Here is an 18,417-nt window from a genome sequence, read left to right on the forward strand (position 1 = left end):
AGGCTCAGTAGTTGTGGCACACTGGCTTAGTTGTGTATTTGTGTATCCATGTGTATTTTTGGATTCATGGAGATGTATATCTTGTTACAGAGTGCTGTGCATATTGACTTTGGGTTTTGGTTTTGCTGTACTTGCTCTACATGTCCTTATGGAAGGATTTGGAAAAATTGTAAAACTGTACCACTGCCACCACCTTATTCCCAGAATTCTGCCTCATGTTATTTTGTTCCCAGTGTGGTGAAAGGCAAATTCAGCATTCTTCTAAACCTAATGTAATTTTAGCAGATTTTATTGACATTGAATTTACTGGAATTATTTGAATTACTATAATTTTTAGGGTAGATATTATATTATGAACTAATACCAACTAGGCAAATGGGCTTTCTCTAGTTGCGGTGAGCAGGGGCTACTCTTCGTTGCAGTACGCAGGCTTCTTATTGCAGTGTCTTCTCTTGTTGCAGAGCACAGGCTTTAGGCACGTGGGCTTCAGTAGTTGCAGCATGCAGGCTCAGTAGTTGTGGCTCACGGGCTCTAGAGTGCAGGCTCAGTAGTTGTGGCGCAAGGGCTTAGTTGCTCCACGGCCTGTGGGATCTTCCCAGACCAGGGCTCGAACCCGTGTCCCCTGCATTGGCAGGTGGATTCTTAACCACTACACCTCCAGGGAAGCCCTCTTTTTTTTTTTTTTTAAATTCCACAAACATTCATGGAGCACCCACAATGTTCCAAGCACCATACTGGACCTTAGAGATAAGATTATATACAAACAGGAAACAAGAACCTCTGACAAAATCATGCCTGCATAGATTACAATAGACTGTGCAGAAGTACCTTCTAATACCAATCTAAGTTGGTATTAGAAGGAGGAATGAGAGTAATAGAAGATATTTTGCAGGTCTTGGTTTGGAGTTGGGTTGTTATGAAAGCAAATGTGAACTTAGGAAGACCAACCCAGATAGAGAAGGGGCATCTACAAATACCAGGAATTAAAATCAGTTATATTAATATAATGATGAACAAATGATTTGGAAAGAGTCAAAGAAATATAGGAGAACGAAGAAATGAAGTACAGAAGGTTAATTGGCCACTTAGTTGAAGGCTATAAATGATAGGCTGAAGAATTTATTGATCTCACATGAAAATCAACAGAAACAACATTCTGGATTCTTGAAATGATTTTCTGAAGTATAGTCTTTCCATCTGTATAGAAAGTATGGGTTAGTAATGGTCTGGTATAGGTTAGTAATGGTCTGGTATAGTCTAGAGGCCTTGAATTGGAGTAATGGCTGTGGAAATGAAAACAGCATTCCTAAGGTTCCATCTTTATCAATCTTTTCTTCTTAGTTTCCTTCTCGGAGAACTCATTCAGTCAGTAGATGCTGCTGTCTAAAACTGATGACTCCTAGTCTGAATCCTTAAGCCAGATCACAGTCCTAATGTTCAGAACTTTTTATCCAATTGCTTCTAGGGGTTTGTAACTGGCCTCCCTGCCTATAGCCTCTTTATGGTGCCATATTGATCTTTCTTCACAACTTGGTCTTTTTAGTACCTTGCTTGAGTTCTTTCAGAAGCTGTTTATTGCTTTAAAGATAAAAATCAAATCTTTCACTTAACATATAAACCCCTTTATGATGAGTTTCCCTACTCCATCGCTCCAGAATTTTTCGTATCATACTTCCTATTCCCTTTCCTTTGCACATCCTCATTCCCTTTCTTTACCTGGCTTATGCCTCTTTATCCGCTATTCAGGCATTATCTCCAGGAGCCCTTCCCAGAGTCTTACCTCTCTTTGTGTATTTCATGCCCCCACCCGTCTAGGGTGGCTACTTCTCCTATATGCCCCTTGGTAGGGAGAATTGAATGGGGAAGGAGCAAGTTAGGATTCCATGAGGAGGAAAGAAGTTAGCAATGAAGTTCACAGTAGCATTAAGCTGTATATATACCTTGAAAATAATGACTGGCCAAAACAGAGTGCTCGACCCTGCCGGCAGGTCAGAGTCACCTGGGAGCTTTTAGGGGAAGAAATGTGCTGCTGGGCCTTATCCCAGACTATGTGAAAGTGGGGTGATGGTGTAAGGGATGAGGGTGGATGACATTGGGACCTAGGAACATCTGGGGAGGAGGGAATTTGTTTGGTTTTTTTGTTTGTTTGTTTTTAAGATGTCCAGGTGATTCTTGCTTATAGCCAGGGTTGAAAACTACTGAGTTAGAGTATGGCATTCTTAAACTTATCCTTCCCCCAAAAATAGATACTATGTCGACTCCCCAACCCGTTTTTTGCGTGGGCTTTCATCTAAGTACAATAGTTAGTATGTAATAAGCTAAATGTAATCAGTTCGTATGATCATTTAATGCCTGTTGCTGAAAATCATTCACTTTATTTACCTCTATATTTCATAGCCATCTGTTTGATGAATGAACAGATAAGTAATATTGGTCAAATAAATGAAATAAGACCTTGGATTTGGGTAAGGATGTAACATGAGCATTGTGTTATGTATTTTGACTTAGGATATCTTATATGAAGAATTTAGTCTTAATTGAATTATCATGTGATGCATCATTGGCTATGAAGCTGTGATTGCTTATCAAATTTGTCTCTAAGTAAAATTTCAGCACTAGCTTTTATCAGGTTGTCTTACTACTGTGGTATGTATAAGTTTATTCATTTAAAAAAAAAAACACATTCCAAAGGTGTTTCTCAGGTCTGTTTCCTAGCAGCCATAACCTTGCCTTTTTCTTCTGATAGGAAGAGTCAGAAGTGACTGTTTACTTTGTTAATGTGAAATAATACTGGGATGAGTAATACTGAGTCATTTTTATGACTGAAGTTCTTTAACTCTGATAGTCAGTGATCAAAAAACAAACCAAAACACTTCAGAAGAAATCTTGTAAAATATATGAACGGTTCGTTCTTTTTCTCAACGTTCAGATTTGGGGATCTCATTTTCTTAAAAGTTAAATAGCCTATTGAAGTGTTATATTTTGAGTATTGCTGTACTGTGCAATTTTAGATTAAGCCTAATACTAAATTATGTATTTTATTCCTTAATAACTATGACAGGTAATTGGTTATTTTCCTGGGGCACAGATTTGAAAAGTTTGAAGCTAGCTGACACACAAAAGCTGGTGACTTAACTTATGAATAAGACTACCTTACCACCCTTCACTTGGCATTTTGATATAACTTGTTGAACAAGGCTACCTTACCGCCCTTCACTTTGCATTTTGATATAACTTGTGATCTCTACTGGTTGCCCTGTAAAATAATAAAACATTGTTTCTCTGTGACAAAAGTCCAGAAAATAAAGCCAACTGCTGGTACAGGTGATAAAAGTTAAGAGAAACCAAAGGTATATCAAAATGGTTCCTCTTAACTTAAAATATAAAAATTAAATATAAAACAATTATTCCTGATAATGCTCTAAAAAGCCATTAATCCAGAGCTATTTATCCTTAAACTTAATCATTCCTAGATAGCTATGAATCATTCCTAGACTGCTATGTGCATCTAAATACTTTTGTGTGCTTTTTAATTGTAAAAGTAACACACAAATGCATTGTCCTTGTACAAAAGTAAAGCAACTTTTTCAAGTCCCCTCTTATCACCTCCATCCTCTGAGGCAACCAGTTATTATTTTATGTGTTCCAGGTCCTTTTCTGTTTATTTACCTACTTTCACACAGGGTGTATAATGGTGACATATATATGATTATCCTGTACTTATGCTATAGCTTGCTTTTGCTATTTATATCTTATCACTACATATAGGGCTACCTCGTGCCTTTTTTTTTTTTTAATAGTATTCCATATTATTAAAGTACCATAGTCTACTTAACCAGTCCTTTAAGTATGGCCCTTTAGTATATTTTTCTTTTCTTTCCACATTAAAAATAATGCTTAATGTACCTCTTGCTTGTGCACAAAGGAGGGACCATGCTTATGTCTCTAATACAGTTACCCAGAAGTGGAATTGCTGGGTTGCAAATTTCAGTTTTGATAATACTATTCATTTGCCTTCCAGAAAAATTTGATAGATTTTCACTTCTCCATCAGTCTATGATAATAAACATATCCCTATACTCTTGTTAGCCCTGGATTTTATTAATATGTAAAACCTTTTTCCAATTGTTGTGATAGACAACCAGACAGAAAATTAATAAGGAAATAGAGAACTTGAACACCACCATAAACCAATTGGACCTAACAGACAAATACAGAACATCTTACTGCAAAACAGAGGAATATATATTTTTCTCAGGTGCACATAGAGCATTCTCCAGGATAGACTATATTTTAGGCCACAAAACAAGTCTTAATAAATTTGAAAAGATAGAAATTATGCAAAGTACTATTCCAATCACAGTGGAATGAAACTAGAAATCAGTAACAGAAGGAAAACTGGAAAAATCACAAGTAAGTAAAAATTAAACAACATACTAGTAAACAGCTGATGGGTCAGAGATGAAATCACAGGGGAAATTAGAAAAGACCTTGAGACAAATGAAAATGAAAGCAAAATATACCAAAACTAATGGGATGTAGCAAAAGCAGTGCTAAGAGAGAAATATATAGCTCTGAATGCTCACATTAAAAAGAAAGAAAAAAAAAAAAAAGAAAGAGGGGCTTCTCTGGTGGCGCAGTGGTTGGGAGCCCGCCTGCCAATGCAGGGGACACGGGTTCGTGCCCCGGTCCGGGAAGATCCCACATGGCGCGGAGCGGCTGGGCCCGTGAGCCATGGCCACTGAGCCTGCGCGTCCGGAGCCGGTGCTTCGCAACGGGAGAGGCCACAACAGTGAGAGGCCACAACAGTGAGAGGCCCGTGTATCGCAAAAAAAAAAAAAAAAAAAAAAGAAAGAAAGAAAGATCTCAAATCAACAACCTAACTTCACACTTTAAGGAACCAGAAAAAGACAAACAAGCTAGACTCAAAGCTAGCAGAATGAAGGAAATAATAAAGATTAGAGTAGACTGAAATAAAATAGGGAATAGAACAGTCAAGAGAGAAATTGAGAAAAATCGATGAAACTAAAATATGTTTCTTTGAAAAGATCAGAGTTGACAAACCTTTAGGTAAAATGACTAAGGAAAAAAAAGACAAGACTCAAATTACTAAATTCTAGAAATGAAAGTGGAGATATTACTACCAATTTACAGGATTAAAAAGGATTACAAGAGTACTATGAACAATTGTACACTAATAGAATGGATAACCTAGATGAAGTGGACAAATTTCTAGAAACACACAACCTACCAACCTACCTAATCTAAAGATTAATATTTAATTCAGCATTGTGAAATTTTCTTGTTTTTTAGTTTATTTTCATCCTTTTATTCTCTGGTCTCTGCTTCTAAAACTCCTATTCAGAAGATTTTGCATATCTGGAACATCTTGAATTACTTTATATGTTTATTACTCTCTTTTATTCTTCCATTTTTTCTTTCTTTTTTTTTTTTTAATTCTTCCATCTCTTAGTCTTTTGTACTATTTTCTGGGAGAATTCCTTAATGTGCTAATTTCTCATTAGTGCCTGTTCTGCTATTTAGCCTAACTACTGACATTTTTATTTTGACAAATTCTTTTTAATTTCCACAATCTCTAGTTCTTTGTTTTCTCATAATAGTCTTTTTTTTATTAATATATTTTCTCTGTTAGGTTTCTGGGGATATTAATTATATTTCTTTTAACATCTCCTATTTGCTCTACTAACTAATATAAAATAAGCCATAAATCAAATGAAATTATGCTACGGCCAGTGAAGCTCGTTTAGAAGTTATGAACTCTAACTTTTGGACTTAACAGTTGTGTGTTACTAGTTGTTTGACTGTATAACTTATATAGCCATTCTAAGCCTCTGTTATCTGTACTTAAAGATAAAATTTTAATCTCAAACTTCATTCGTAGCTCTTCTCCACTCCCCAGCATATTCGATCTTCATTCATTCATTCACTCACTCATTTCTATCAATATATTTTGGAGCTCCTACTATGTGCCAGACACAGAGAGCAAAACAGTCTTTGCCCTCATGAAGCTTACATCCTATTGGGGTCATAGATTATAGCTGTCTGCGACTCTAGAAATTTGTGGGGGAGACATGTATTCTAGTCTTTGAATACCTCTCTTCACCTCCTTAAGACCCAGTCTCCTCCAGGATGTTAGGCAGGGAGAAAGGACTGGAAATAAGATAGTCACCTTACTGGATGAGATTACAATCCTTTTCATTGTTGGCTGTAACTTCTGTTCTAAATTTCCCTCTATGGGATCAATGAGAATGAGTGATGGCTAATGAGGAATCCATTCTGGGAAACTCCCCTAGGTATTGGTAGTCTCTTGCAAGATTTAGCCACATCTTTTTGATGACCTTAGCAAGCATCATACCAACAGCCCTTCCAGTGCATACTACCATCCCAGGGTAGGGTCTGCCTACCCTGATGCAACCATGCCAGTAAGACCATCTCCCCAGTCTCTTCTCTGTTCCTCATACTGGTAGAACCGGAAACTCATGTGGAGTCAGTGCCATATTGGCCCTCTCTGCTATTGAGAGTCCCTAAAGGATGGAGGGCTTGAGAAGGAGAGAGAATAATCTCTTTCCATGAAAAGTGCAGGGCCCCAAAGACCAACAGCTTTATTTCTCAGGCCTTTTCTTATTTTGCTGGGATAGTCCCAGGGAGAGACCTGCTGATATGCACGAGATAAATCATCCTGTTTAACTAATGCCTCCAGAATACTAGCACCTCTGTACTCTTGATAAGCATTAACATGAGACAGGGATTCTCCCACTTTGTGCACACTCCGAAGGTCCATCTGCATGCCTCTTCTCCAAAATATTTTGTCTCAATCTTTCTGATTTTGCTCCTTCCAAGTCCCTGACCAATCAGCCAGACCATTCACCACTTCTCAGGGGCCTGTATGGATCAGTACTTCATGCCCTTTCTCCCTTTGTATAAAGTGAACAGCCACATGTGCTGCCTACAGCTCTACCCACTGGGTAGAGCTTTACCATCCCTAAATGGGTCCGTAATCGTGCTCAAAACAACAGATGAAGCTATCCACCCGTGAACTAGGGCCAAGTTTTTCTCCTATGTTAGTTGATTATTGAGAACCCCACCCCACCCCCACCAACAGATGAGGAGTTGAAGGGGAAATTTCAGTGTAATGTACCGGGTAACATGGCAATCTGTTCAGTAATTTACTTATGCCCTTTGGACTGGCTCAGGCCTGATTCCAAATGACCATTTCCATGGTACCTGGCCAATCCTGTGACTCAGTTGGTATACTTGGCCTTGTTCATTTGGGGCGGCTCTAATTGCATTAGTCACATGATGTAACGTGGGCAGGTCCTCAGTTTTTACTATGGCTGCTAGCACACCAGGAGCTGCTGTTCAAACAGCAAGTGGTTTCCTGCCATGGAAAGCATACCTAGCTTCAGAACCCTAGGAATCTGCATTGAATTTCTCTTCCTGGCCTTGCCAAAGACGTCACACAGCATCTTTGTCTACCATAGACATCTCAAACTTGATCAGATACACTGGCTCACATGGCCTGCAGGGCACCTGACACCCAGCCTGGACCTGCTACAGTGGCCTCTCTTGCTCTGGATCCTACTCAAAACTGTGAGCGTTTCAGATTACCTCATTAATGGGTCAGAGCAGAATTTCCATGTGCAGTATCTGCTCTCTTCAACCTAGTGCCATGCCTCTTTCTTAGTGCTGGGATGCAAGGTGCAACAATTTGACCTTTACCCAGGAGGGGAGATCCCAGAAAGCCTCAGGCCATTGGACCTATTAAAATTTTTCTAATATGGCAGCCCTTGAATTTTCTTGGCATGCATTTGACTTCCTAGACTGTCCAGAATACTTGTCATTTCCCATTCACCACATCCTGTTAGTATGGTGTCATCAGTATTCTAGACTAACATGATGCTCTATGGGATGTCAAGGTCCTTGTGGACTCTGTGACAGAGAACAAAAATGTTAACAGCCTCAGGACATGAAATGTAGAGTGCTGTCTTTACCACGTAAAAGATAACTACGTTTGCTCCTTACTAATGGTTATTGAAAAGAACACACAGGCTAGATTAATAGCTGTATACCAAATACTAGAGATGTGTTGATCTGTCCCAGTAAAGGTTCTACATCTTGCACAACAGTTGAGATTAAAGCTCCCACTTAAGTTTTCAGTGGTCCACTGTTAGCCATCACAGGCCATCTCGCTGCAGGAGGCACACAGATCAACTGAATGGAGATACAGTAGAGACTACCACTCCTACCTGCTGTAATTCTGATGGCCATCTCTGCGTTTTCTCTCGGTGTGCAATATTGCTTCGGTTTATTACCTTGGCCCAGGTGTAGGGGGTGAAATTTCAGGGGCTCCCACTTGGCCTTTCCCTCTGTAATGACTCTGAGAACTTGAAGGTTACCACCTACTTTTTCAGGCTTTTAAAGCAATTAACAAAAGCCAGCCACCTCTGCAATCCTTACAATTACTGTTGCCCCCATGTTGTTCATTTGTCACCACTGCTATACATATGTCATTGCTTCACTGCTCCATCTGTACCCAATTCATATCTTGGTCCTTATCACCATTTTATCAATGAGTGACCAGTTCCAGAATCCCATCCGGTGTGTCTAATCTCTAGTGCCAGTCTCAGTGTCAGTGTCTTAGCCGGTGTTCCCTCCAGAAATCAGAGCCTGAGACGTGAGATAATTGACAGGTAGTCTCTTTTCAGGTGTGGTGCCAGGGAACAAGGAGGCAGCTCATGCACACATCTAATTATGGGACCTTCTAAAGAGCCATGTAAAATACACCACACAGTTGTCTTCTCAAGGGTCTGAAGAGGGGCTTTTATCCACTAGCTCCTGTGCTCCATTAGTCAATGGCTGTCCCATGGGGTGTTAATCCCTCACACTTCCAGGCTACACGTGTAAATGCCACACTCGGCATCCGAGAAGCCAAGGGTGGAAAGCAAGAGGGGCGCAGCTGAGGCCAGGACCTGTTGGAGGCGGGGCTGGTTGCTGCAGCAACAACTGGAGTAAGAAATGAGCTGAGAAAACAGGAGACCGGTGCGAGACAGTGTTGTTGGTCGTCAGGTTTTGACCTTAGCTGAGTTTCAGGGGAAAAAGGCAGAAAATCCCACTCAACATTTTGTTACATAAGTATAAGCGATCTTTACATGATACTGGAAGATCCCTGTGTACTTGAAATAAAAAGTCACCACTAACAGCACCAATACTCAGTTTTATTTGCTGCTTGTATTATCATTGCAAAAAGAACCATGGTTTTGATAACACCAAGCTTCTTAGTCTTTCTAATAGTATTAACTGATCTGAGTTGATCTTTTCCCAAAGTAAATTCTTAGTAAAGCTTGGACATACTGAAATTTTAATCCAAATGACTTTTAAGAACTCAAATCCACGTACAACTTCATTACTAACTTCTTTCATACTCATCTCATCCAAATGTAACTGCCTGTTTTAGTGTTGTTTCTAAACTTATTACTAGATATTTTAGAACTCTGATTCCTCAGAAGTTCCATCTTGTTAATATTTCAATCAGTGTTTCCTTTTTTAGTAAGATTTGAAATTCTGTTTTTAACTAACCTATTTTTAGTGAGATACATAGTAGTTATTTGTAATCTTGAACTCGAGAGTTTTAAAATGGAACATCGTTTTTTTATATTTAGAAAAAGTCCTTAAAATATTTCTTGTGAACTGTGGAATCTTTTTATACACTTGTACAATTTTAAAATATATGTTTAATTTATCAATATAAAACATGAGAGCTACATAGGGCTAAAGATAAAAATTTTACTATCAATATAAGCCCTTACAAACATAAAGTGGAAAAAAGTAGGTTGGCAATTGCATTTCACAATATCCCTTGTAGAGGGCAGCAGAGAGCTTAGATTTTTGTTTTTTCTTTACCCATAATAAGGCTTTCCTAGCCTAAGTTCCAATTGCTTGTTATTGTTCCAGACAAAAGTAAATAAAAACAAATATCTGTACCAAAAAAAGTAATGATTATTCTTCAGCTTTAATTTATTTCTAAATTCCAGAATTCTAATTTCACATTAAAAGGAGAAAAACGGTAAGTAGGGTAATAGTCCTTTTTCTGTAGAGAAGGAAACATCTCTCTCTTTACCTTATTCAAATTTTAGGAAAGGAAGCATTGAAGGCTCCATACAAACAGAAGAACAGAGGCTATAACTAAACCTGGTTTTTGGAAAACAGTAATTTTATCAAAAACTTGATTTCTTAAACAAAGCTGCATTATTATTTTTAGATAACACAGTTATGTTTTTAAGTTTATAAACTCTAGATTTTCTACACAAAGAAAAGACACTCAACCAATCTGTGTTTCAATTGTAGAAAGTCATATAAATAATTGCTATTAATAACATGATCAGTAAAGTAAACCATTGATTGAAATAGGATCTCTTCTAAAACTTAAGCAGCTGGAACTATTTTGTTACTATCTTTTTATTTACCTGCCTATAATACAAGTAATCTCTCTACTGTGGTTTTATGCTTTCCTTCTCTATAAAATGTTGGCAGTTATTTAGCAAAACTAGCCTGGGACTAGGAGATTGGGTTTTAAACCCAGCTCTGCTCCTAACTCGTAGAATGACAACTAGCAGTGCCTGAGCACTGAGCTGTACAGACCGGTGCTGAAGGTGGTACACGGATTGTCTCACGGGGAAGAGACGTTGCAGCCACAGTTGAGCAGACCAGATTCAAACCTGTTCAGCCACTGATGACCCATGCAACTTGGGACAAGTTTCTTAAACTTTCTGAGTTTCCTCCATCTGTAAAATGAAGGTAATAATACATACTTCATAAAGTTGGTTGAATAAGATAATATGCATAAAGCTCCTGGCACAGAGTAAGGACTCACATTTCCTTTTTCTTTTTCCTCACTATCCAGTTTCCTCCTAAGAAAACTGAGGAGGATGAATTAATGATCACAAAGGACCTTTTCAGCCCTTGTATTTTATAGAGCATTGTTAGAGTCAAGATTCTCTCAGGCTCATGGCTCAGAGTGCTAACTGAACATTCCTTGTCCATTGTTGCTCTTATAGATGCTGTCTACAGTTGTCTGAATTATATTTAGACCACAAACCTGAACATCCAAAATGAAACTAAGATTTTAGGTTTGGTGAGCTGGGATTTTTCTACTGGGACTATTCCCTATTAGACCCTACTTGGTTTTTGCAGGGTATTTCTGCATTTAAGACTTCTACCTTTACCCTTCGGATCCTTACTGAAGGAGAGAAATGAAAGATATCCTTTCCCCTCGTTACCGTGGTCTTACCTCTATCAGAACTAAATAGAAAAACATAGTTTGGAGAAAGACATCAGGTAAGAGACCATGAGAATGCCCTAGCAACTTCTTTCCTCACTCCCACTCTGCATAAGTCCTTTATTCCCTTATGAAACTAAGTAGCCATAAAGTATTGGCCTTACTTGCAACCATCTTTTAACTGATGAAACTAACTGAACCAGACTACTGGGTTCTTATTAACTCTGAGGGCTTAAGCGGATCAGCGTTCTTACCTGTAAAATTACGGAACTGGATTCCATGATCTCTAAGGTGCTTCCACTTTAATGCTGTGGAACTACCTACCACAAACAGCCTCTCAAGGCCAACTGCATCACGCATGTTGCCCAGGTGTGACCTGGTAATAAAGAATAGTTGACGAAATATAACCAATCACCATTACTTTTTTCAAAAGTCTAAAAGCAGAAAGACAAATTAAGAACATCATCCCAAATGCAAAACACATTGATGTTTATGTAAGGGCAGCATTCTTTCTTCCTGCAAGAAGTAACACTGTCCTGCGAACCTTAGTAAATTGTTTTTTATAGATTATTTGTCATTATAGTCTATGTCCACTATTACTCTGCTCTATTCACTCTTCAAACCTTTGTGGTTTCTCTTTTGTCTTCTGCTGAACTAGCACACTTGAGGTCTTCATTAAACTTGTAATCACTAAATCCATGAATCTTTTCTTACCCATCTTAATCTTTTTGTCGTAACTAACACCTTTTCTTCCCTTGGCATCTCTCCAAAGTTAGATCCTTGGGCCTCTTTTCTTTTTGTCCAGATTTTCTCCCCCAGGCATCTCATTCACTTCAGAGCTTCAACTCTGATCCCTGTGTCTCCGACTCCCCAGTCTAAATCCACCCTCTGACCTCTTCAAGTCCTTGTCCAACATTTCCAGGTTCTAGCTCAATAGTTTTATTTGCATGTTTTTCCACCACCCAAGACTCAGTATATCTAAAATGAAACCCAGAATTTTCTTTCAAAGCTTATTCCTCTGTATTTCTTTATTTGCATTAACAGTTACCCTTCCTAACTTTACAGTTGTTGGCATCTTTGACTTCTTGCATATATCCTTTTCCTTTCCCACTGGTCCTACCTTAGGCAAAGTTCTTGATCCCTGACTGTGATTTTTGCATTATGGTTCCAGCCATCTTTCAAGCCATCTTAAACACCACCTTACAACATACCTCTCATTATCTCTCTCATGTGCTCAGTAAAGCCCTCTGCTCGTCTGTCTTTACCCACAGCCTGAGACGTCAGGCTGTGAGTTTGCTTTTCATGCTCCTTTGGGAAAGCCTTGCACTTTTCCCTTGCTCAGACCTTTGAAAAAAATAACATGACCTTCAAGGTACTGAAACAACATGTTACAGCCTCTTCCCTAGTGTCTTTGCCACCCTCATCTCATCTGCCAGAATTGGTTTCTTCTCCTGAACTCCTTGCTAGCTGTACAGCTTATTTTGGACTTGTCAAAAGCTGTCTTGCATTACTTATCTCTTCGTGTGGCCTAGCTTTACACAATGGTCTGTTAGCGCTTTAGGAGCGTATATGAAACCTATTTTTTTCTATCACCCATAGCATCTAGAATAGTGCCTTTTACATAGATTTCTCAGATTTCTCTGACCCTAATAAATCCTAATAGAAATGTTTTTGCAAATTATCAGCATCATATCATTCATAGTAGCATATGGTTAAGAGGAAATCCTACTTTTCGAAATAGAATACAGTACTTACTGTTAAAGAAGAAACTCTGCTTTGTTGCAGGCCTACCAAACCAACAGAAGTAGGGTTGCTTCATAGATGCAAGGCTTTGGACTAGAAATTGCACTTACGTAATATAAAAGCAAGGCTCCTGGATAATTAGGCTTTTCTTTAGTATATACATTTTTTAACTCTGAATTACAATTTTCTTAAAGTTGTCAAGTTGTCCGTTCTAAATTATTTTCTAGGAAATAGGGTTTTATAGAAAAAGTATCCCTGTGTGCAGCTAAGTACTAAGAAAGGTAACCTAGATACGCAATTCATTTGTCTTTGGGAATGCTTTTTAAATCAGGAAAAGCCTTACAGTAACCCAGTTTCCTTTTCCCCTCTGGTCTCACTATAGAAATTCCAAACCTCTTGATAAAGAGCTTTCTCTGGCAGAGAAAGCGGAGAGGCCTAGGTGTGCCCCGCTGTCAGTTAAGGGCTGTCACGTGTCCCTCGGGTGCCCGCCCACTAGACCCGGCCCAGCCGGCCCCGCCCACAGAGCCTGGAGTGCTGCCGGCGTCTCGAGCGCCCGCAGAAGCCGCTACGCCGGAGACGCTGGGTGATGGCTGCGCGGGGCAGCTGAGCGCCCAGCCGAGCTGAGCCGAGCCGGGCCGAGCCGGGAACTTCCCTGCAGGCTGCCGACTCCGGGAGGACTTGGGCTGGGGGCGTGAGGTACTCGGAAAGCATGGTGGCGCACGATGAGGTCGGAGGTCTCCTACCTATTAAAAGGACTATACGAGTCCTCGATGTGAACAACCAGTCTTTCAGAGAGCAGGAGGTGAGACTTGAAAAGCCAAAGGAAGGTTTCTAACTCCACGGAACTTGAACGATGTTTAACAGTTTATTAACAGTATATTGTTAAACTTAACTTTTGATCTCACTGAGTATTAAAACGTATGACTTTGATATACATGCAGGTTTGAAATGTGTTTAGGAACTATTTATGCATAGTGTAGCTTGAGTGTACACAAACTTTTATACAAAAGAAAAACATTTTAAATGTATATGCTGTTCAGTTTGGTTAAATTGGTCACATTTCTGATGCTTAATACAGTTTTCTGTTTGGTTGGGGTTTTTTGGTTTTGGGGGGGTTTTGACCTGCATTTATTTATATTACCTAGTAAGTCTTAAGAACTGCTTTGTGGAGTAGGAAAATAAGAATCCCTTCCTTGCAAGTTAGTGCTAGTGAACAAAATGCCATCTGACCTAGTGTTCATTTTTCTTTCCACGTCTAATAAGTTCATTGTGTGTGACTTTTGTTCTTAAGAAAGCAAAATGTGTTAAAATATTTCAGCCAACAAACCGTTATTTAGGTGCTTCTGCCCTCCTTGCTTTAATTACGTAAGTCGTACTTTTTTAAAGTCTTTATGAACATTTATCAAAATAAGTGATTTTTATGCCATTTTATTTAATTTTGATAGTTGCCTTAATTGTGGGCATTCTATTTATATAGCACACCACAATATATATACACTCCATGGTTATACTATATTATTATATTTCTTATCTTCATTGGGGTGATGGTTTTGTGGCTGTATACATATATCAGAATTATCTAATTATACATTTTAAATATGTGCAATGTGTTGTATATCTCAGTATAGCTGTGTATCATACATACGCACACCTTTTGGTAGTTAGAATAGCTGCCGTCTTTCAAAGGTATGCTTTTATTTGGTGTGATTTGGCATTGTTTTTCTATTTGTTTGGTTTTGGCTTTTGTTTATATGTTTCTGTTTTCTCAAAAGTGGTCATCAGTGTAAATACTAAAACTGAACTAGTCTTTTGAACTAGTCTTTTTGTTTGGTATCAGACACCAGCCATGTTCTGGCATACCTTTATTCCAAAGATTAAAAACACCAGGAATGTTGTCAGGTTTTTAGCAACACAGCCTTAAATAAATAACTAAATTTGACTATTTCTATTACTAAGAGGAAAGGGAAGACATCCTGTGAGATAACTCATCTTTATCTTTTTATAAATAACTTTTTCTTTTCATTCTTCTTAAAGTTCTTGCCAGGTAGAGGAGAAAATTATTTATCTAGTAACCCAAATGAGTAAACCCAGACACATGTTTTTTTGTGTGTCTTGATTTGGTTGACTCTAGAAGAGACCCTCCTGGAATATATTCTCTTATGTGACATCATTAGGAGAAAAAAAACGTTTTACAAAAAAACCGGGTTCACAACAGAATTTTTCCATGTTGTTGCTTTTATGTGCAAGGTACATTCCAGTAAAAGATTTGAAATTGATGTTAACAATTTTCTGTTTATAGATATCCAGAAAATATTTTAAGGCATAAAATCTGACTACAACTGGATTAGTAAAATAAATAGATTGATTAAAAACTCGTCTCAAGTCAGATTCCCTATAACAATGCATGTGATTGCCTGGCTAAACTAGATAGTGTGGTTAAAAGGTAACCTAAGTAAACAACATAAATGAATATTACAGTTCGTAAAGTGAACTCTAGCCCTGGTGAAAGGTTGCCTACAGTAGAAAAAGTTCCTTGAGTATGTACAACTTGTTGGTGTTCTTTATCTATTCCCGTAAGTTTTCAGATTGTCTTTTGAGGAGGGTGTGTAGTTTCAGTATCTGTACTCGTTCTTTAAGCTTCTTGTATTTACCATAATGCTGTTAACAATGCTCCAAAACAAAAATAAACAACCACGGCAGCAAAACCATTATGAAAGCCTTATTCTGGGTGATGGTAAGATAGGTAGAGTCCTACTCCTCTCTTCCTTCTTTACCTCCAGACCCTGTACCTGCATTGTGTCTGCAAAGGGGCAGAGGTGGGCGGAATCCCAGCTCTCAAAACACCAAACCAAAATAAAGTGGCTCGTCTAGACCTCTAAAGAAAAACTGCTTTTGGTTGTAGCTCACATGAACCAAATTCTAATCAATAAAGAGACAATTTTTTGTCCCTACCCTATAGGTGACCTGTGAATGCGTAGTTCATAACACTTTTCCACAAAAGCTGTCTGTATGATTTTTTTCAAATAATGTATTTATCCTGAAATTCGTGAGCCATATTCAGTATTATGCCTTTACATTTCAGTCACACTTTTTGAGTTATTTTATTCATTAAAATTCTTCATACTTTTGAAGTAAATATATATGCTAAAAGTTTGTGTTGTGTCTGCCAAACATTCATCACATATGAACTTTTAGTAAGGCAGGAAAGTTACTTTTGGATCTTAAAAGCCTGTGTGAAAAGTACAAGGTGTCCTCCCACCCCATCCCCTCCCCCATGTACTTCCTGATTCAGCACTACTTTGGTACAGAGAGATTTAAGAGTATCATGCTGTACTGACTGAGCTAGCCAGGCGCTCTTACCAGACGTTTTAGATTAGATACAGCCCTGAGACTAACATCTCTTTGTGAAGAAGTGAGATTATAGGTGGGTTTCTAAAGGACTGTGGAACATATTTAATAACAAAATACTGCTTATTAGCATTATATCCTGACACACTAAAGAGACAAAATCCACATTTCAGAGTTTTAGTTTCAGAAAGGTGCTTTAGATATGTTTACACTTAATTATCTAAATCTAAATTCTGTAGTTTTTATTTTAAATATCACAGTTTTAAATTACCAGGAAATTAATAGTTGTACTGATCCAAAGATAAGAATTTTTTGATTTTATGTATTAAATTAGATATCAAATATTCTTTTCCTTCCAGCTAAACTAACGTTTCCTTTCAAATTCACTGGGAAGAGCACCTTTCCAAACACTTTTAAATTGAAATTAAATATTTTATGATTTACTAGGAAGTCAAATGGGTTATGATCTAAACAAGGAAGAGGAATTAACCTCTTTCCAAACTATGGAACAGAACTTTCTGACAACTGCTTTGTTTCTAGTTGGCGTTGGCATATCTTACTTTGTGAGGTAATTATATCCCCATTCAAACAGAAGCGTCTTTGTCCTGTCTTTACTCAAGAGAAAGGAATGCCTTCTGCCGCCTTCTGCCCATGCATGTGTCGCTTCAGTCTCGCACAGATGGGTCTGGTAAAGGCATCCACACATGGCCTTGGCCACACAGTGTCATTTTACTACATATCCTGGAGCCTTCTTTTTCGGTTCATTTAACATTGGCACATTAGTGGCTTTATAGTCATAGTTTTACTTTGGAGTTAATTATTTTGGCGGGGGAGGGTTGGTCTACAGCACCACCTCTTAAGGACTCAGGGGCCTGAACTCTGTTGGTTGTCCACAAAGTCTTCTTACCTTAGTGGGTCACATTCCCTCCTCATATGTGTATATACCTTTAGGAGCTTTAATAAGTCTAACTGCTTCTTTGAATATTCAAATCATTTAAGTTTCTTTCCAGAGGATTTTAACCCTTTCTGCCACTTTACTTTTGAATTATTCTTAGGGAATTATTTTTACTCACTTTCCTCATCTCTTCTTTATGACCGATCAATTCTTTGATTGGTCACATCAAATAATTCTTAGGAAAAAAACTTTTTTATCTGTCATTTTTAAGTGGTAATTTTTATATAATTTTTTATCGTATATCCTTCTGAAGTCTCATTAAAATTATTTTGTCAAGTATGCCACAATTGTCAAAGGCACCAAATATAAACAAATAATTATGCTCCATAGACATCATAAAGGATAGGCCTGTTCTGTGATCTGGCCTTCTTTATCTCAATAGCTGTGTGAGTCACCTAATGGTATGCCTCCATTTTCCTAGCAGTAAAATTAGAGTAATAAAAAAATTTGTAAAATTTTGAGGTCTTTGAATGATAAATGATGTTTGCTATACTATTATTATTTTAAAAACAATACATGTAAAATAATATGTCCTCTGAATTTGTATATATTTTTCCTTGAAGTTAATTAAATGTATGAAAGAGGATCTAATTATTTATAAATACCAACATTTACATAGTAAGTGGAAATATTCCTAAGAAAGAATGTTAGTAATGGGTAAAACTTAGTATGCTCCAAGAACTGTTCTGAGCCCTTTAAACATACCTTAATCTTCATGACACCTTTATAAGAGAAGTTCTAATATTAACCCCATTTTACAGATGAGAAAACTGGGACCGAGGATGTTTCCTATCAAGTGTCCAAACCAGGATTTGGGCCCAGTCAGTCTGATTCCAGAGGCGGAGTGTCCTCTTAACCACTGTCCTAACTGTGCTAGAATACCTCCACAACAGGGACCTACCTCACTGCCTTTAGAGCTAGCTGACCCATTCCAATGTCAGATGTGTTCATTTAAAAGCTATTCTCTAACTGAAGTATTCAGGAGTAAAATGATAGAATGTCTGGCATTTGCTTTAAAATATTTCAGTAGAGGCAGAGATGAAACAAATTGTTATACTAAAAACTGCTGAAGCTG

At 38.0% G+C, this 18,417-nt stretch overlaps 1 protein-coding gene across 2 annotated transcripts in view; it reads left to right on the plus strand.

Annotated features, from left to right (window-relative positions):
• Positions 1–18,417, plus strand: part of NET1 (neuroepithelial cell transforming 1) — a 52,549-nt gene that overhangs the window by 26,190 nt on the left and 7,942 nt on the right. Inside the window, exon 1 of one of the 2 annotated variants that reach the window (XM_060005983.1) lies at positions 13,617–13,841. The exons of the other annotated variant lie outside the window; for it this stretch is intronic. Within the exon in view, the coding sequence (XP_059861966.1) occupies positions 13,749–13,841 (93 nt within the window). The 5' untranslated portion in view covers positions 13,617–13,748. Of the gene's footprint in view, positions 1–13,616; positions 13,842–18,417 lie in introns of those variants that run through there. 2 annotated transcript variants of the gene reach the window in all.

Source organism: Delphinus delphis, chromosome 2 (genome assembly GCF_949987515.2).
Source record: "Delphinus delphis chromosome 2, mDelDel1.2, whole genome shotgun sequence".
Lineage (NCBI taxonomy): Eukaryota > Metazoa > Chordata > Mammalia > Artiodactyla > Delphinidae > Delphinus > Delphinus delphis.